This window comes from Bacillus rossius, chromosome 8 (assembly GCF_032445375.1).
Source record: "Bacillus rossius redtenbacheri isolate Brsri chromosome 8, Brsri_v3, whole genome shotgun sequence".
Classification (NCBI taxonomy): Eukaryota; Metazoa; Arthropoda; class Insecta; order Phasmatodea; family Bacillidae; genus Bacillus; species Bacillus rossius.
Window position 1 is genome coordinate 1044073 of NC_086336.1, and position 19697 is coordinate 1063769.

The 19697-nt window shown below is 42.9% G+C and overlaps 1 protein-coding gene across 8 annotated transcripts in view; it reads right to left on the minus strand.

Moving 5' to 3' along the window:
* Positions 1-19697, minus strand: part of LOC134535434 (probable phospholipid-transporting ATPase IA) — a 263150-nt gene that overhangs the window by 162489 nt on the left and 80964 nt on the right. For all 8 annotated transcript variants that reach the window (XM_063374529.1, XM_063374530.1, XM_063374527.1 and 5 more), the window contains one exon: positions 281-441. In XM_063374529.1, the coding sequence (XP_063230599.1) occupies positions 281-441 (161 nt within the window). The remainder of the gene's footprint in view (positions 1-280; positions 442-19697) is intronic.

The window sequence follows — 19697 nt, forward strand, 5'->3', positions numbered from 1 at the left end:
AACAGTTAGGCCTACATTGTGTCCTTTAATACTGACAGTCATCGTGTGTGGCAAAACACAATGGTGTGAATTCTTGTATAAATTTCTTAGTTCTATGGTACAACAAAATTTGTAATAAGCATCCAACAAAACTTACTATTCATACAAAAAGTCCCCCTCGGAGGAGTTATTGCTATGCATACTTATGTCTCTGACGACAACAATTACAAACATGACTAAAGCTAGTGCTGCCATAATAGTAACAGCTACTAACAGGAGGGTGACGAGAGAGAAAGCTGACCTGGAGGCGAGAATGACTAAGTCCGCCGGGAAGAAGTGGTTGTTGTGCACTTTGACGATGTCTCCGACGACGATATTGACCCACGTGACCCAAAGCCAGTGGCCGTCTCGCAGCACCTCCACTCGCCTGTGGTTGATCTCATCGTCAGCTCGGTGGCGTCTCTGCACACACACAGTACATCACTACACCATCACTGTGTCTGCAGTCTGCCAGCACATCACCACACCTGCACTGTGTCTGTCTGCAGTCTGCCAGCACATCACTATACCTGCACTGTGTCTGCAGTCTGCCAGCACATCACTACACCTGCACTGTGTCTGCAGTCTGACAGCACATCACCACACCTGCACTGTGTCTGCAGTCTGCCAGCACATCACTACACCTGCACTGTGTCTGCAGTCTGCCAGCACATCACTACACCTGCACTGTGTCTGCAGTCTGCCAGCACATCACTACACCTGCACTGTGTCTGTCTGCAGTCTGCCAGCACATCACTACACCTGCACTGTGTCTGTCTGCAGTCTGCCAGCACATCACTACACCTGCACTGTGTCTGCAGTCTGCCAGCACATCACTACACCTGCACTGTGTCTGCAGTCTGCCAGCACATCACTACACCTGCACTGTGTCTGCAGTCTGCCAGCACATCACTACACCTGCACTGTTTCTGCAGTCTGCCAGCACATCACCACACCTGCACTGTGTCTGCAGTCTGCCAGCACATCACCACACCTGCACTGTGTCTGCAGTCTGCCAGCACATCACCACACCTGCACTGTGTCTGCAGTCTGCCAACACATCACCACAACTGCACTGTGTCTGCAGTCTGCCAGCACATCACCACACCTGCACTGTGTCTGCAGTCTGCCAGCACATCATTACACCTGCACTGTGTCTGCAGTCTGCTAGCACATCACCACACCTGCACTGTGTCTGCAGTCTGCCAGCACATCACCACACCTGCACTGTGTCTGCAGTCTGCCAGCACATCACCACACCTGCACTGTGTCTGCAGTCTGCCAGCACATCACCACACCTGCACTGTGTCTGCAGTCTGCCAGCACATCACCACACCTGCACTGTGTCTGCAGTCTGCCAGCACATCACCACACCTGCACTGTGTCTGCAGTCTGCCAGCACATCATTACACCTGCACTGTGTCTGCTGTCTGCCAGCACATCACCACACCTGCACTGTGTCTGCAGTCTGCCAGCACATCACCACACCTGCACTGTGTCTGCAGTCTGCCAGCACCACACCTGCACTGTGTCTGCAGTCTGCTAGCACATCACCACACCTGCACTGTGTCTGCAGTCTGCCAGCACATCACCACACCTGCACTGTGTCTGCAGTCTGCCAACACATCACCACACCTGCACTGTGTCTGCAATCTGCCAGCACATCACCACACCTGCACTGTGTCTGCAGTCTGCTAGCACATCACCACACCTGCACTGTGTCTGCAGTCTGCCAGCACATCACCACACCTGCACTGTGTCTGCAGTCTGCCAGCACATCACCACACCTGCACTGTGTCTGCAGTCTGCCAACACATCACCACACCTGCACTGTGTCTGCAGTCTGCCAACACATCACCACACCTGCACTGTGTCTGCAATCTGCCAGCACATCACCACACCTGCACTGTGTCTGCAGTCTGCTAGCACATCACCACACCTGCACTGTGTCTGCAGTCTGCCAGCACATCACCACACCTGCACTGTGTCTGCAGTCTGCCAGCACATCACCACACCTGCACTGTGTCTGCAGTCTGCCAGCACATCACCACACCTGCACTGTGTCTGCAGTCTGCCAGCACATCACCACACCTGCACTGTTTCTGCAGTCTGCCAGCACATCACCACACCTGCACTGTGTCTGCAGTCTGCCAGCACATCATTACACCTGCACTGTGTCTGCAGTCTGCTAGCAAATCACCACACCTGCACTGTGTCTGCAGTCTGCTAGCACATCACCACACCTGCACTGTGTCTGCAGTCTGCCAGCACATCACCACACCTGCACTGTGTCTGCAGTCTGCCAGCACATCACCACACCTGCACTGTGTCTGCAGTCTGCCAACACATCACCACACCTGCACTGTGTCTGCAGTCTGCCAACACATCACCACACCTGCACTGTGTCTGCATCTGCCAACACATCACCACACCTGCACTGTGTCTGCAGTCTGCCAGCACATCACCACACCTGCACTGTGTCTGCAGTCTGCCAGCACATCACCACACCTGCACTGTGTCTGCAATCTGCCAGCACATCACCACACCTGCACTGTGTCTGCAGTCTGCTAGCACATCACCACACCTGCACTGTGTCTGCAGTCTGCCAGCACATCACCACACCTGCACTGTGTCTGCAGTCTGCCAGCACATCACCACACCTGCACTGTGTCTGTCTGCAGTCTGCCAGCACATCACCACACCTGCACTGTGTCTGCAGTCTGCCAGCACATCACCACACCTGCACTGTGTCTGCAGTCTGCCAACACATCACCACACCTGCACTGTGTCTGCAATCTGCCAGCACATCACCACACCTGCACTGTGTCTGCAGTCTGCCAACACATCACCACACCTGCACTGTGTCTGCAATCTGCCAGCACATCACCACACCTGCACTGTGTCTGCAGTCTGCCAGCACATCACCACACCTGCACTGTGTCTGTCTGCAGTCTGCCAGCACATCACCACACCTGCACTGTGTCTGCAGTCTGCCAGCACATCACCACACCTGCACTGTGTCTGCAGTCTGCCAGCACATCACCACACCTGCACTGTGTCTGCAGTCTGCCAGCACATCACCACACCTGCACTGTGTCTGCAGTCTGCCAGCACATCACCACACCTGCACTGTGTCTGCAGTCTGCCAACACATCACCACACCTGCACCGTGTCTGCAGTCTGCCAGCACGTCACCACACCTGCACTGTGTCTGCAGTCTGCCAACACATCACCACACCTGCACTGTGTCTGCAATCTGCCAGCACATCACCACACCTGCACTGTGTCTGCAGTCTGCCAGCACATCACCACACCTGCACTGTGTCTGTCTGCAGTCTGCCAGCACATCACCACACCTGCACTGTGTCTGCAGTCTGCCAGCACATCACCACACCTGCACTGTGTCTGCAGTCTGCCAGCACATCACCACACCTGCACTGTGTCTGCAGTCTGCCAACACATCACCACACCTGCACTGTGTCTGCAATCTGCCAGCACATCACCACACCTGCACTGTGTCTGCAGTCTGCCAGCACATCACCACACCTGCACTGTGTCTGCAGTCTGCCAACACATCACCACACCTGCACTGTGTCTGCAGTCTGCTAGCACATCACCACACCTGCACTGTGTCTGCAGTCTGCCAGCACATCACCACACCTGCACTGTGTCTGCAGTCTGCCAGCACATCACCACACCTGCACTGTGTCTGCAGTCTGCCAGCACATCACCACACCTGCACTGTGTCTGCAGTCTGCCAACACATCACCACACCTGCACTGTGTCTGCAATCTGCCAGCACATCACCACACCTGCACTGTGTCTGCAGTCTGCTAGCACATCACCACACCTGCACTGTGTCTGCAGTCTGCCAACACATCACCACACCTGCACTGTGTCTGCAGTCTGCCAGCACGTCACCACACCTGCACTGTGTCTGCAGTCTGCCAGCACATCACCACACCTGCACTGTGTCTGCAGTCTGCCAGCACATCACCACACCTGCACTGTGTCTGCAGTCTGCCAACACATCACCACACCTGCACTGTGTCTGCAGTCTGCCAACACATCACCACACCTGCCCTGTGTCTGCAGTCTGCTAGCACATCACCACACCTGCACTGTGTCTGCAGTCTGCCAGAACATCACCACACCTGCACTGTGTCTGCAGTCTGCCAACACATCACCACACCTGCACTGTGTCTGCAATCTGCCAGCACATCACCACACCTGCACTGTGTCTGCAGTCTGCTAGCACATCACCACACCTGCACTGTGTCTGCAGTCTGCTAGCACATCACCACACCTGCACTGTGTCTGCAGTCTGCCAGCACATCACCACACCTGCACTGTGTCTGCAATCTGCCAACACATCACCACACCTGCACTGTGTCTGCAGTCTGCTAGCACATCACCACACCTGCACTGTGTCTGCAGTCTGCCAGCACATCACCACACCTGCACTGTGTCTGCAGTCTGCCAGCACATCACCACACCTGCACTGTGTCTGCAGTCTGCCAGCACATCACCACACCTGCACTGTGTCTGCAGTCTGCCAACACATCACCACACCTGCACTGTGTCTGCAATCTGCCAGCACATCACCACACCTGCACTGTGTCTGCAGTCTGCTAGCACATCACCACACCTGCACTGTGTCTGCAGTCTGCCAGCACATCACCACACCTGCACTGTGTCTGCAGTCTGCCAACACATCACCACACCTGCACTGTGTCTGCAGTCTGCCAGCACATCACCACACCTGCACTGTGTCTGCAGTCTGCCAGCACATCACTACACCTGCACTGTGTCTGCAGTCTGCCAGCACATCACTACACCTGCACTGTGTCTGCAGTCTGCCAGCACATCACCACACCTGCACTGTGTCTGCAGTCTGCCAGCACATCACCACACCTGCACTGTGTCTGCAGTCTGCCAGCACATCACCACACCTGCACTGTGTCTGCAGTCTGCCAGCACATCATTACACCTGCACTGTGTCTGCAGTCTGCCAGCACATCACCACACCTGCACTGTGTCTGCAGTCTGCCAGCACATCACCACACCTGCACTGTGTCTGCAGTCTGCCAGCACATCACCACACCTGCACTGTGTCTGCAGTCTGCCAGCACATCACCACACCTGCACTGTGTCTGCAGTCTGCTAGCACATCACCACACCTGCACTGTGTCTGCAGTCTGCCAGCACATCACCACACCTGCACTGTGTCTGCAGTCTGCCAGCACATCACCACACCTGCACTGTGTCTGCAGTCTGGCAGCACATCATTACACCTGCACTGTGTCTGCAGTCTGCCAGCACATCACCACACCTGCACTGTGTCTGCAGTCTGCTAGCACATCACCACACCTGCACTGTGTCTGCAGTCTGCCAGCACATCACCACACCTGCACTGTCAGTGATTCGCTCTAATCATCCCTTCCTTCGGGTAAAAGCTAGTTGCCGCCAAGAAACAAAAAAACTCGCCGACGACTTTGTTTTTTTTTTCACTCTTCAAGTGAGTGCAAGTTGGAGTGGGCGAGTGGAAGAGTGTATCTATGCTAGAAAGGCACATGTCGTCGAAGACTATAAAGAGGCTTAATGTGTGCGACTGGGGTAGTGCTGACATATGAGGGCAGTGCTATAATCACCCGACTTTGACTTTCATACAATACTGTGGTCTTGAATGTTCGACGAAGTGGAAACTGCTAAGTATGATAAGTTTATGTTACTGTCAGAGCTTTGGAATGCGAACAATGTGGAGAAGTTTGCCTGATGGTAATCCATTACGAGTGTGACAGGTCACGAGTTCCGACTAGTAGTTAAGAGCAGGGAGTGGCTGCTCTTTCACCCGGCTGTGGAAGTAGTCTTCGGAACTCGGTGTTCCGCACTTGGTCCGTGTTGAGCGTGGCTAGGGAGGAGGGCGCCACGACTACGAGACGACTCACTGCAGTTAGGCCCTGGAGTGGACCCTTGCTCTCAACCATCTCCAAGGCGAGCGTCAATGGAGTCATCATCCGCTTAACCGAGGATGTTTGCAAGGTGTAATGAATTTGCAAAAATTTATTAATTACAACTCTTACTTTAAGATTTAGGTTAAATGTATTTGTTTTGTGAATAATTTTGTAGTTGAAACACTTTGTTGACTCAGACCCAAATTTAACAATTTGCGTTTAGGATCCAATAAAACCATTCGAGGTCACTTGTACTTTATTTTTTTTACTATTATAGTAATTTAATCTTTTTACTTTTCTCTCGTAATAATAATTGTTTTACTTTCATGATGATGATGACGATGATGATGATGATACATTCAATAATATGATTGTTTTTATAATACAATTTATTTCTGTTAACTCTGACATTTGTTTGTTTATAGTTTGAATTTGTGGAGTGCTCCCAGTAATCGTGCAGTGCTGTACTTGTCTTCAACTTCAAGTATAAATGAATGGTTGTTTATTTGACTTTGTAAGAAGTAGTATAGGAATGGGCGTCCGGAAACTGGCGCTGGCGCGTGGAGCCGGAGCCGGTGTCCGCCATATTGGATTGTGACGTCACGGCGGCCATTTTGGATGGTTGTGACCTTGACCTTTGACCTTGACCTTGAATTTGACCTGCAAAATGTGTCAAAATTCTCCAAAATTGGGCAAAATGTGCCCAAAATTCCTCAAAATTTCCATTTTTGTGGAAAAACATTCCACCAAAAAATCTGAAAAAATAAAAAAAAATAAAAAAATTCCCTTTTCGAGGGAAAAATTCCCATTTAGAGGGAAAATTTCCCGTTTTTAGTCCTTAAAAATCCCAGTGGCTAGAAATGTCCATATAGCGGCTTAAGCATCCATGTCTACAGCCGCAGATAAGCCTCTGACGTCATATTGGATGATGACGTCACCGCTGCAGTTTCCGTTACGCCCGCCATCTTTAACTTTTTTATTTATTATCCGATTTTAATGAAATTTTTTTTAAAACTTATAAAAAAATTCAATTAATAAAATGTTAATAAAATATTTATAAAAAATATACTTTTACGACACGGAGTTTGGAGTCCTCGGTTCGAACCCGACGAGTGCAAAAAAAATTAAAAATGGCGACCGATCCTTCTCTCACAGTGGACGCAGGTAGACTGACCCCCACCACTTTCACCAATGCACACATACCATCAGGTAATATGACGTCATGTCCACCATCTTGAAAATCCGTAATTTTAATGCTAGAGATTCGGGAAAAATTTTAAAAATCATTAAAAAAATTAAATAATAGAATAAAATAATAGAAATTTAATAAAATATTACTTATAAACCACTGTAGCACGTATCGTTATGGTCGCCATCTTGGATTATATAATTGTAGCATGTTTCGTTACGCCCGCCATCTTGTCTTAGTCTGCTGGAGACCTCCATCTTGTTATCATTGGCTAGAGTGCGCTGACACCATGTTAGTTTAATTCTTACCCGCTAGAGTGCAGTAATCATTTATTATTACTGTGACACCCGCCATCTTGTCATTTGGCCGCCATCTTGAAAATCCGTAATTATTTAGCTAGAGATGCGGGAAAAAGTTCAAAATTCATTAAATAAATCACCCATTAATTTAAATATTGATTCGATCGCTTCCTGTCCTTGGTTCGATACCCGACCGATGCAATAATGTTTAATTTTATGTAAAATAATAATAATTTCAATAAACCATGTTCAACATTCTTAAAGAGACTTTAAAACCTCTACTACCATCATCCTAAAAGCCATCAACACCACCACCTTGGAAAATTCGTAATTATATTGCTAGAGATTCGGGAAAAAGTTACAAATTCATTAAATAAATTTGCAAACAATTAAATGATTAATTAGGTCGACTTAGGCCCTTGGCACGATTCGGAATGAAGATGAAAAATAATAAACATAATATACTTAATAGTGGCAGGTTCGACAAAGAAAACAACACAAGTTCTTTCACAAAATAAACTTTATTACATAATTTCTACTTTACTACACGAACACTTGCGAAAGTTAACATTATAATAATCATTTAGGTCCGCATAGGCGTGAAATGACTAATTCTTAGCTCCAATCGGTTTATACTAGAAAGAGTCCAACCAGAACCTTTACAGACATAGTCCTCCTCTTCTTGACAGAGTTTCCGGATACCATTTTTAACAGTATGCTTCACATCGTCAGAACTGTAAATTACTGCAGCCGATGTCTTGAATGCACACTTCTTCACTTCGTCTTCGAATGGATACGGCTTTCCATATATACAGTCCAACCACAAGTTGTATTTTAATGGACCGTTTGTTGCAACGTCATCAGTAAGTTGACTGATTATGTTCTCTCTGATATCATCAAGAAAATTACAAATGTCTTTCGACTCACCTAACGTATTTAGATAATAGTAGTCTTTCAATGTCCCACGAAATGCAGACTGCGCCAAGTAGAACCCATTATCATTCACTTGTAATGTGCCGAACACAGTCTTAGGTTTATTTTCTTGTCCAGACGTTATAGCAATCGGTTGCTGCACATCGGTTTTCTTGCTTGTTCTCTTACGAGTCTCCAATCTAAAGCGAGGAGTCGAAATTTCTACAGGTAATTCTTCAGCAGACACACGGACCTTACCGTTGCAATTTTTCACATGCCGTCGCAAACTATCAATACGTGTAAACCATTCATGACACCCATCACAGCGAAACTTTATACGGGATGGATTCTTCTTGCATTTACTCCGTTCATGTCTTCGTGCATCATGAGAAAATGCGAACGACATATCACAGTAGCTGCAAGGATACCGGGGTGATGAAGACGAGCCTTTCAGGCCCGATCCAGATACTAACGTTGCCGCAGTTGCGTCATCTCTAGGCATACTCTTATGCACATCGATGCATCGTTGTTGCACCGATACCTTTACTTTCTGCCGCTCTGCAGGGCCTTTACATGTCTCCAAGTGATGCTTCAAATTAGCATTTCTTGTAAATTGCTTGCGACATTTGTTACAGCCAAACATTTTACGATAAGGGTTCTTAGCACATTCTCTCTTCTCGTGTCGACGAGCATTGCTGATGTTTGAGAAAATCTTTTCACAGTAACGACATCGATGTTCGTTAGATGTTGAGGATTCGTCATCCATTGAAGTCTCCATCGAGGGCGAAACAGCGTTCGGCGAGGTTTCCTGTACAGCCTGCACTACCGGCATTAAAGTCTCTTCTGCTGATGGTATCACATCTGTTGAAATCTCCTCTTTTGATGACGTCGTCGTTGCCGACGGGATCTGCACCTTCTCCGCCGTAGCTGACGTCAGGGTTCCCGTAGACGATGGTGCGTCGTCCATCAAGTTCAGCGTTTTAGATGGTAAAGATGCCATCGAAGTCTCAAGAACAAGCAATTACACGACTTATGCACCAGAAGAAACAAACTAGGTGATCCGTACACCGTCGACGTCAGTAACAACTGAGCGTCCTGCTGTCTAGGACTCGCTTATATACATGCACCGGTTGGAATAATATGCTAGTCAAATCAAGAACCAATTACTATAATACTCGAGTCAAAACATCATTTAAAAAAGAAGCACACCAAAATAAGGTAACACATTTGGAAGCAAATTCGACAAATGAAATGGTCACACAATACACGCACGTGCAGCTTTCATCACAAAGTTAACATTTACATTCCATTCAAGCGAAGTATCAAGCCAACGCCACATCATCATATTAACATCCTATTGGTCATACTATCCTCAAAATTTCACAGTCTTATAAATCACACTAGTTATAGAAGGACTTATAGTTTATAACACACATCATTTCAGACATTGATCGTTAACAAATTCGAATTTAAAAATGTAAAATGTAAGTACTTGTTAAATTGAAGAACCAGGTACGTAAATATTTTATATACTTTATGTACACTGTAGGCGTCAAGAGTTTGAAAGTACTTACGTAAGAATGATATTTAATAAAACCCATATTAAATTGTATATTTATTTCCAATAATATACATCTGATCAAAAAAAGCAGGTTTTATTCTATAAACCCTGCATATCGTAGTTCATGTTTCTTTGAGGATGTACAAATTTTGAACATATCGCGAACCAAGTAGAAGTTTTAGCCTATTCACCAATCATTTGGATTGACTCTCGATGAGCAATTTGGTCTCGCGTGCTACGGCTTCCATCATCTTTACATATATGTTATTAATAGTCTTAAAATCTTCACTATCACAGACGTAAAGACATCATCACCGTAGCTACCAGTTATAATACCAGGAGCCGCATCAATATCACTCATTTTATGATATCGTCTCCGCATTTCTGTTGTCAGAGACGTACCACAATCTACGATCGTGTAAGCTTTACAATAGTCTCTATTGTTTTCTAGACATGGTTAGCTCCATTCCCATTTTCTGTAAAAGCTAGTGTGTCCAGTTTTACTATTTAAACCTTCAACCCATCATCCCAAACAAAATTAAATCATCGTAGTATATAGAAAAAAAAAAATCAACAAAGTTCCTTTCATTTAATCTTAGGAACCGCTTCATCCATTACACCTTTAGTATAGTTTCTTGAGCCCAAGTGTCTTTCATTATATACCATGCAGTGTTTTTCAAGAGATGTGGTATACTACCAGTTCTACATACAAATCCATCCTATCATTGATTTGTTTACACATTAGGAAAAAAAACCACGTTATTTTTACGTGTTTTATTAAATTACCACTTCGACTAAAATAATTAACACACATAGTAATTTCTACAAAGGACACTTTACCCAAGATATTTTAACCATCATCTCTGAAAACAACCATGTCCCATCTATATTACGTAGTAAACGAGGGTTAGAGGAGATGTGACAAACAAGTGCTAGTCACTCATAGGGTAAGAACCATGTGTGTTCAATACCTATCTCAGTCAATGAAGCATATATGTATTTCTCTTACCTCATGTAGAAAAATATCTTCCAATGCATACGAATTTAAACTTATTCACGTGCGACTAGTCAAAAGTACATAAATTCAAGCACGTCAACCGAAAAAAAAATTCTCAAGGATAGAGGCAGAGACTTCTCGATCGAGACACGCCTACCATCACCCGCAAATGAACATTGACCCCTCGCGCGGGAGTTGCAAGCTTGCAGAATGCTGCGACACTCATATGTTTTGCTCGAGACATGCATACATCACGTCGCTAGCCTTCCAACTCATTACACGTAAAACTCCAGTGAAATCGTAATCAAGCACATGTAAAGTACTTGACGGAACCATCCAAAGTATACATCACCGAACCAGAGCAGAAAATCAGCCTACGAATGTATATCTTGCTACCTACAAAAATAAATGTGTAGCACATATACGAGAGGAGTCGATTCCTACATACCATACTCAATACTCTGATAATTATAAGCAGCAAAATATTTTAAATCAAGACAGCCAGTATACATTTAATTTCCCATGTTGTAAAAATTCATGTTAGTAATCAGCTACGAAGGAGTGAGTAACTTGGATGAAGAACCGCTTTCCAAGTATCCAGAATCTTACTGTTACAGCCAGTGCACCAGCTTACTCCAAAGTGTGGTCAATTGATAAACATTCTTTAATTTTTTAATATCACCCCCGTAGTGTCCACCAATATATGACAGGTTACGATTTAAGACCATAAATTTCCCACAAGTCTGTTAGTTTTATTTCGAGAAGTAATAAATTATTTCTCAGAAATAATAAATCAAGTTCCTAGTCAGATTTGCTCTAATGTTACGGCATTACCTGTACCTGCACTTTACCAAAATATCTCCCATAAATAATCTTAAGAATGCAGATGGCATACTCAGTCAAAAATAATTTTAGCAAAAAAAAAACTGTCTTCATCATCATTGGTAAAACAAAATAATACACTCAAACAAGACAAAACGAACATTACAAACCCAACCAAGATTACGTGTCACATGTAGTTTATTACATTAAGTTATAACGATGTAGGTTAGAGAAGGATGAATAAAAAAATTCTTTAATTCTATAATTTATTTAAAATTGTACATTTATACACAATAAAATCTGACACTATATATATTTTCTACATTTCTCAGTCCACGCGACATTCATTTTTATTAAAATAAATTATTAAAGTTCGTATTAAGAGTGACAAAATACAAATAATTCATACAGATCACGATACATCAGTTCAGGAGTGTAACACCTTAGAGGGCCAGAAATTATGCTAGAAACCCGCCTTTACAAAATTTATAATGTTTTTTCAAGTAAAATTTTCGTGTAACCTGTACACCGCACTTCTCACACAGAAATTTTACACGGTCAAGATTTCTTCTGCAGATATGCTTTTCATGGATGCGTGTACTTCGTAGTCGTTCAAATCGTTTACCACAGTAGCAGCACTGATACAGATATTCATCACAATTACCATCGCTTCCCCGCTGTACAACTTGCAAATGAACTTTGCTTTTACAATGCCTAATAAAATTACTTTTGTTTGTGAAATGTACACCACATGGGTCACACGGAAATGTCACACGATTAACGTTTCTTCTACAGACATGATTTTCATGTCTTCTTGCATGTTGACGGTATTTAAAACTTTTGTCACAGTAACAGCACCGATGTTCGTTAGTCGTTCTTGAATCACCAGTCATTGAAGTTTCCATCGAGGACGAAACGAAGTTCGTAGAGTTTTCCTGTGTAGCCAGCACCACCGGCATTAAAGTCTCTTCTGCTGACGATATCGCGACTGTTGAAGTCTCCTCTTGCGATGACGTCGTCGTTGCCGACGGGATCTGCACCTTCTCCACCGTAGCTGACGTCAGGGTTCCCGTAGACGATGGTACATCATCCAGCAAGTTCGTCGTTTTAGATGGTAAAGATGCCATCGAGTTCACAAGAACAGGTAATTACGCGTCTTTTGCACCAGAAGAATCAAACTAGGTGATCCTTACACCGTCGTCGCCAGTAACAAACTGAGCGACCTGCTGTCTAAGACTCGCTTAAATATCAGCGTCCGCTTGTATAATACGCAAGTCAATACATCACCCAATGCTATTACTAAAAAAAAAATTAGAAATTTCAAGGAATAAAAGTTTAAATTATATATTGAAACAACTAATCACACATCCTACATACACGGTTCATTTAGACTTAATAGAGGAGCAAGAGTCTGTAATCAATGGAACTCTCACAACCCAAAAAAAATTTAAAGTAGGTACCCGAATTTAAATATTATTATGTAGAGCTACACATAACATCCAACTGACTCCAAATGACTACAACACATGACTAAAATAATTTATACGATACCAGGTTAGGTCCAAAGTCAATTTTTTTTGTACCTCTCATCTACAGTTCAGAGGACCTTCAGTGTTGATATAGCTACAGCCAAGACATGACCAGTACCATACATCTTCAAAGCCTTCAAAGTCGATCCTTGTTAAGCCTTACGACAAAAGTCTCCGAAACAAGAGTCCTACTCTACAAGTTTACTATACAATTTTATGCCTTTTCATAGCACACATCGATAAATATCTTCATAAATAACCCAAAATATTATCAGACCACTAGCATTCGATTTATGCACCAACATATCCATCAACACAAGTCCATTCTACATTAAGCTCCTCACTTATTTTCATCAGTCTACTCGGCTACACTCAGCACACAAAAACCAAAAGAAGTCAATTAACAACCTAGTATTTATGTACATTCGGTCATTTAACATGAGGTGCCCACCATATTGAAATTTAGGCACCATCTTAGATATTTGTATTTATTGACTTATTAGTTCGGGAAAAATTCCAAAATTCACCGAAAAAATCACACATTATTTTACATATTGAATCGAAAATTGCTTCGATCTATGGACGAAGCTGAAAATAAATTTTAATTTAAATATCAGAAAAGTGTCAGGTTCGAGAAATAAAACACCTCAAGTTCTTTTACAAACATAATATTTATTACACAATTTCTATCCTACTACAGAATCACTTGCGAAAGCCAGCAATCTTATAAACATTTAGCCCTGCATAGACGTGCAACGACTACTTCTTAGCTCCAACAGCTCTAAATGCTCCAACAGCTCCAAATGCTCCAACAGCTCCAACAGCTCCAAATGCTCCAACTGCCTTTTCTTTCAACAGCTCCAATGATATTGGGCTACAATGCTACGAGTCTAAGAGACTACGAGGCTACAAGGCTACGAGTCTAAAAGGATCTAGATGGTTCCGAGTTATACATGGCTGCGAGACTGCATGACTAAAAGACCGCATGGCTACGAAACTACATGTCTATGAAGCTACCTGGATACAAGTCTACTCGGCTCCAACACGCAATGTACACACAGTACACACAGGAAACTGAACGTACACACAGTACACACAGGAAACGGAACGTACACACAGTACACACACACACACATGAAAACGGAACGTACACACAGTACACACAGTACACACAGGAAACGGAACGTATACACAGTACACACAGGAAACAAAACGTACACATACAGTAGCGGAAACACAGGCTTAGTTGGAAATCAGAATACAAGAAATAAAAACATTAAATTTTTTTTAGTTTCAATATTTAATTTATTTCTCAACATTACACAAATACAAGTAAAAGAAGCCATTATTGTATGTAGCAAGCTTTCCTCAGTTCTTTGAGTATGACGGATATTTCATTGATGCACGAATATTTTCCTGCACAAAGCGAGCCATGTAGAAGTCTTAGCCTGTCAACCAATATGTTGGGATCTTTCCATGAGCTACAATCAATCTCTTCTGCTACGTTCATCTTCCTATTATGTTTATAATAAATATTATTATCCCTGGTGTCTTCTGTTTCAACACCAACTACAAGGTCACTTTCGACATCAAGCCAGTGATTATCACAAACTTGATTAGGATAATTTATTTTATTATGTCGTTTCCATCGTTGTGATCCCAGGCCACCATCACTGTATTTGCTCTTGACCGCTTTAGGTGCTTCAGCACAGTACTCAATCATGTCAGCATCACAAGCTTGATCAGAATAATTCATTTTATTACGTCGTTTCCATCGTTTTGGTCTCAAGACACCATCACAGTCTTCGCTCTTGTATGATTTAAGTGCTTCAGCACAGTACTCATTCATATCAGCATCAGAAGATTGATAAAGATAATTTATTTTATTTCGACGCTTCCACCATTTTGGTCTTAGGCCGCCATCACAGTCTTCGATCTTGACCGCTTTAGGTGCTTCAGCACAGTACTCAATCATGTCAGCCTTAATTGTGACAGCACAGTCATCGATCATGTCAACCTCAGATGTGTCACCACAATCTTCAATCATGTCAGCTTCAGATGTTTCATCACAGTCTTCGGTCTTGTCAACTTCAGGTGGTTCTCCATCTTTCACATTTTCATGGAGACGACTAGATATTGGTGTAAATATCTTTTCATTTCTAATGAGGTTGCTACTTTCTTCGTTTGTTTTTAATTTTAAATTATTGTTTTGATCTATATCAATATTTTTAGCATTAGCTTTTTTACATTCTTCATAATCATTATTGTCGTCTAATATTCTGCCTTCGTTCCTCTTCCACGATGTTGGAATACAGTATTCGTTATCTTTATTCATTTTAGTTGTACAGTTCTTGCAATGTCTATCCAAGTAATATCTTCTACCAAAGGATTTATGACACTGACTGCAATTAAATGGTTTTTGACAAGGACCCAAACTACACTCGCTTCTCTCGTGACGTTTAGCATTCTTTCTCAAGGTAAACACCTTGCTGCAGTATCTACAGTGATGCCGGTTTGATACAGCTACAGGCAACGAATCAGGGTACATGTTAGCTTCTGCGACTAATGGCAGATGAAAACTAAGAGTTGTAAATTAAACCATTACTTAAATAGAATTTTTTAAATTATTTCGTCAGCGAGAGTTAAGTTATCTCATACAAAACTACTGGTTGTAAGTAGTTCTACTTTTCATCAACAGATGACTCCACATGTTGCTAGCTGGTAAATAATATTTATTTCTTTTATGCGGGATGCGGGATGCTCACTAACGATCTGTTGAAAAAGGTGTGCTTCCCTAGATCTCAAGAGGAAGAACATCGACCTTATTTAAAAATTAGTGAATAACATCATGGCCTAGCGAGAATCACAAGATAACCTATTCACATATTAGTAACCATCATGTATCAGTTGTCTGTATAAGCAGTCTCTGTTGTCTGTATAAGCAGTCATTGTCTTTGTGATGAAAGCTGCACGTGCGTGTATTGTGTGACCATTTCACCTTATTTTGGTGTGCTTCTTTTTTAAATGATGTTTTGACTCGAGTATTATAGTAATTGGTTCTTGATTTGACTAGCATATTATTCCAACCGGTGCATGTATATAAGCGAGTCCTAGACAGCAGGACGCTCAGTTGTTACTGACGTCGACGGTGTACGGATCACCTAGTTTGTTTCTTCTGGTGCATAAGTCGTGTAATTGCTTGTTCTTGAGACTTCGATGGCATCTTTACCATCTAAAACGCTGAACTTGATGGACGACGCACCATCGTCTACGGGAACCCTGACGTCAGCTACGGCGGAGAAGGTGCAGATCCCGTCGGCAACGACGACGTCATCAAAAGAGGAGATTTCAACAGATGTGATACCATCAGCAGAAGAGACTTTAATGCCGGTAGTGCAGGCTGTACAGGAAACCTCGCCGAACGCTGTTTCGCCCTCGATGGAGACTTCAATGGATGACGAATCCTCAACATCTAACGAACATCGATGTCGTTACTGTGAAAAGATTTTCTCAAACATCAGCAATGCTCGTCGACACGAGAAGAGAGAATGTGCTAAGAACCCTTATCGTAAAATGTTTGGCTGTAACAAATGTCGCAAGCAATTTACAAGAAATGCTAATTTGAAGCATCACTTGGAGACATGTAAAGGCCCTGCAGAGCGGCAGAAAGTAAAGGTATCGGTGCAACAACGATGCATCGATGTGCATAAGAGTATGCCTAGAGATGACGCAACTGCGGCAACGTTAGTATCTGGATCGGGCCTGAAAGGCTCGTCTTCATCACCCCGGTATCCTTGCAGCTACTGTGATATGTCGTTCGCATTTTCTCATGATGCACGAAGACATGAACGGAGTAAATGCAAGAAGAATCCATCCCGTATAAAGTTTCGCTGTGATGGGTGTCATGAATGGTTTACACGTATTGATAGTTTGCGACGGCATGTGAAAAATTGCAACGGTAAGGTCCGTGTGTCTGCTGAAGAATTACCTGTAGAAATTTCGACTCCTCGCTTTAGATTGGAGACTCGTAAGAGAACAAGCAAGAAAACCGATGTGCAGCAACCGATTGCTATAACGTCTGGACAAGAAAATAAACCTAAGACTGTGTTCGGCACATTACAAGTGAATGATAATGGGTTCTACTTGGCGCAGTCTGCATTTCGTGGGACATTGAAAGACTACTATTATCTAAATACGTTAGGTGAGTCGAAAGACATTTGTAATTTTCTTGATGATATCAGAGAGAACATAATCAGTCAACTTACTGATGACGTTGCAACAAACGGTCCATTAAAATACAACTTGTGGTTGGACTGTATATATGGAAAGCCGTATCCATTCGAAGACGAAGTGAAGAAGTGTGCATTCAAGACATCGGCTGCAGTAATTTACAGTTCTGACGATGTGAAGCATACTGTTAAAAATGGTATCCGGAAACTCTGTCAAGAAGAGGAGGACTATGTCTGTAAAGGTTCTGGTTGGACTCTTTCTAGTATAAACCGATTGGAGCTAAGAATTAGTCATTTCACGCCTATGCGGACCTAAATGATTATTATAATGTTAACTTTCGCAAGTGTTCGTGTAGTAAAGTAGAAATTATGTAATAAAGTTTATTTTGTGAAAGAACTTGTGTTGTTTTCTTTGTCGAACCTGCCACTATTAAGTATATTATGTTTATTATTTTTCATCTTCATTCCGAATCGTGCCAAGGGCCTAAGTCGACCTAATTAATCATTTAATTGTTTGCAAATTTATTTAATGAATTTGTAACTTTTTCCCGAATCTCTAGCAATATAATTACGAATTTTCCAAGGTGGTGGTGTTGATGGCTTTTAGGATGATGGTAGTAGAGGTTTTAAAGTCTCTTTAAGAATGTTGAACATGGTTTATTGAAATTATTATTATTTTACATAAAATTAAACATTATTGCATCGGTCGGGTATCGAACCAAGGACAGGAAGCGATCGAATCAATATTTAAATTAATGGGTGATTTATTTAATGAATTTTGAACTTTTTCCCGCATCTCTAGCTAAATAATTACGGATTTTCAAGATGGCGGCCAAATGACAAGATGGCGGGTGTCACAGTAATAATAAATGATTACTGCACTCTAGCGGGTAAGAATTAAACTAACATGGTGTCAGCGCACTCTAGCCAATGATAACAAGATGGAGGTCTCCAGCAGACTAAGACAAGATGGCGGGCGTAACGAAACATGCTACAATTATATAATCCAAGATGGCGACCATAACGATACGTGCTACAGTGGTTTATAAGTAATATTTTATTAAATTTCTATTATTTTATTCTATTATTTAATTTTTTTAATGATTTTTAAAATTTTTCCCGAATCTCTAGCATTAAAATTACGGATTTTCAAGATGGTGGACATGACGTCATATTACCTGATGGTATGTGTGCATTGGTGAAAGTGGTGGGGGTCAGTCTACCTGCGTCCACTGTGAGAGAAGGATCGGTCGCCATTTTTAATTTTTTTTGCACTCGTCGGGTTCGAACCGAGGACTCCAAACTCCGTGTCGTAAAAGTATATTTTTTATAAATATTTTATTAACATTTTATTAATTGAATTTTTTTATAAGTTTTAAAAAAAATTTCATTAAAATCGGATAATAAATAAAAAAGTTAAAGATGGCGGGCGTAACGGAAACTGCAGCGGTGACGTCATCATCCAATATGACGTCAGAGGCTTATCTGCGGCTGTAGACATGGATGCTTAAGCCGCTATATGGACATTTCTAGCCACTGGGATTTTTAAGGACTAAAAACGGGAAATTTTCCCTCTAAATGGGAATTTTTCCCTCGAAAAGGGAATTTTTTTATTTTTTTTTATTTTTTCAGATTTTTTGGTGGAATGTTTTTCCACAAAAATGGAAATTTTGAGGAATTTTGGGCACATTTTGCCCAATTTTGGAGAATTTTGACACATTTTGCAGGTCAAATTCAAGGTCAAGGTCAAAGGTCAAGGTCACAACCATCCAAGATGGCCGCCGTGACGTCACAATCCAATATGGCGGACACCGGCTCCGGCTCCACGCGCCAGCGCCAGTTTCCGGACGCCCATTCCTATACTACTGTAAGAAGTCATTAAATTTTTCATGTGTTTCTCACAACACTGTGTCAGTGGTCAGTGATTCACTTGTTATCCCCTTTGTGGGCGGCAACAATCTAACAAACACCGCCCCCCCCCCCCCCCCCTGGTTGAACCAAGTGATTTAACATAAGTGTGGGGTGCATCTTTAAATAAAGTGCACAAAGAGAGTTATAGACACTTAGTTTCTGGCCTCGCACACACTAAATGCCCCGGATGGCAATATGATGGATCGGCAGAAGGGTTTCAGTTATTCATCGCTCAAGAAGAGTTGGAACATGGTACGCCGAAACAACGTGCATCAT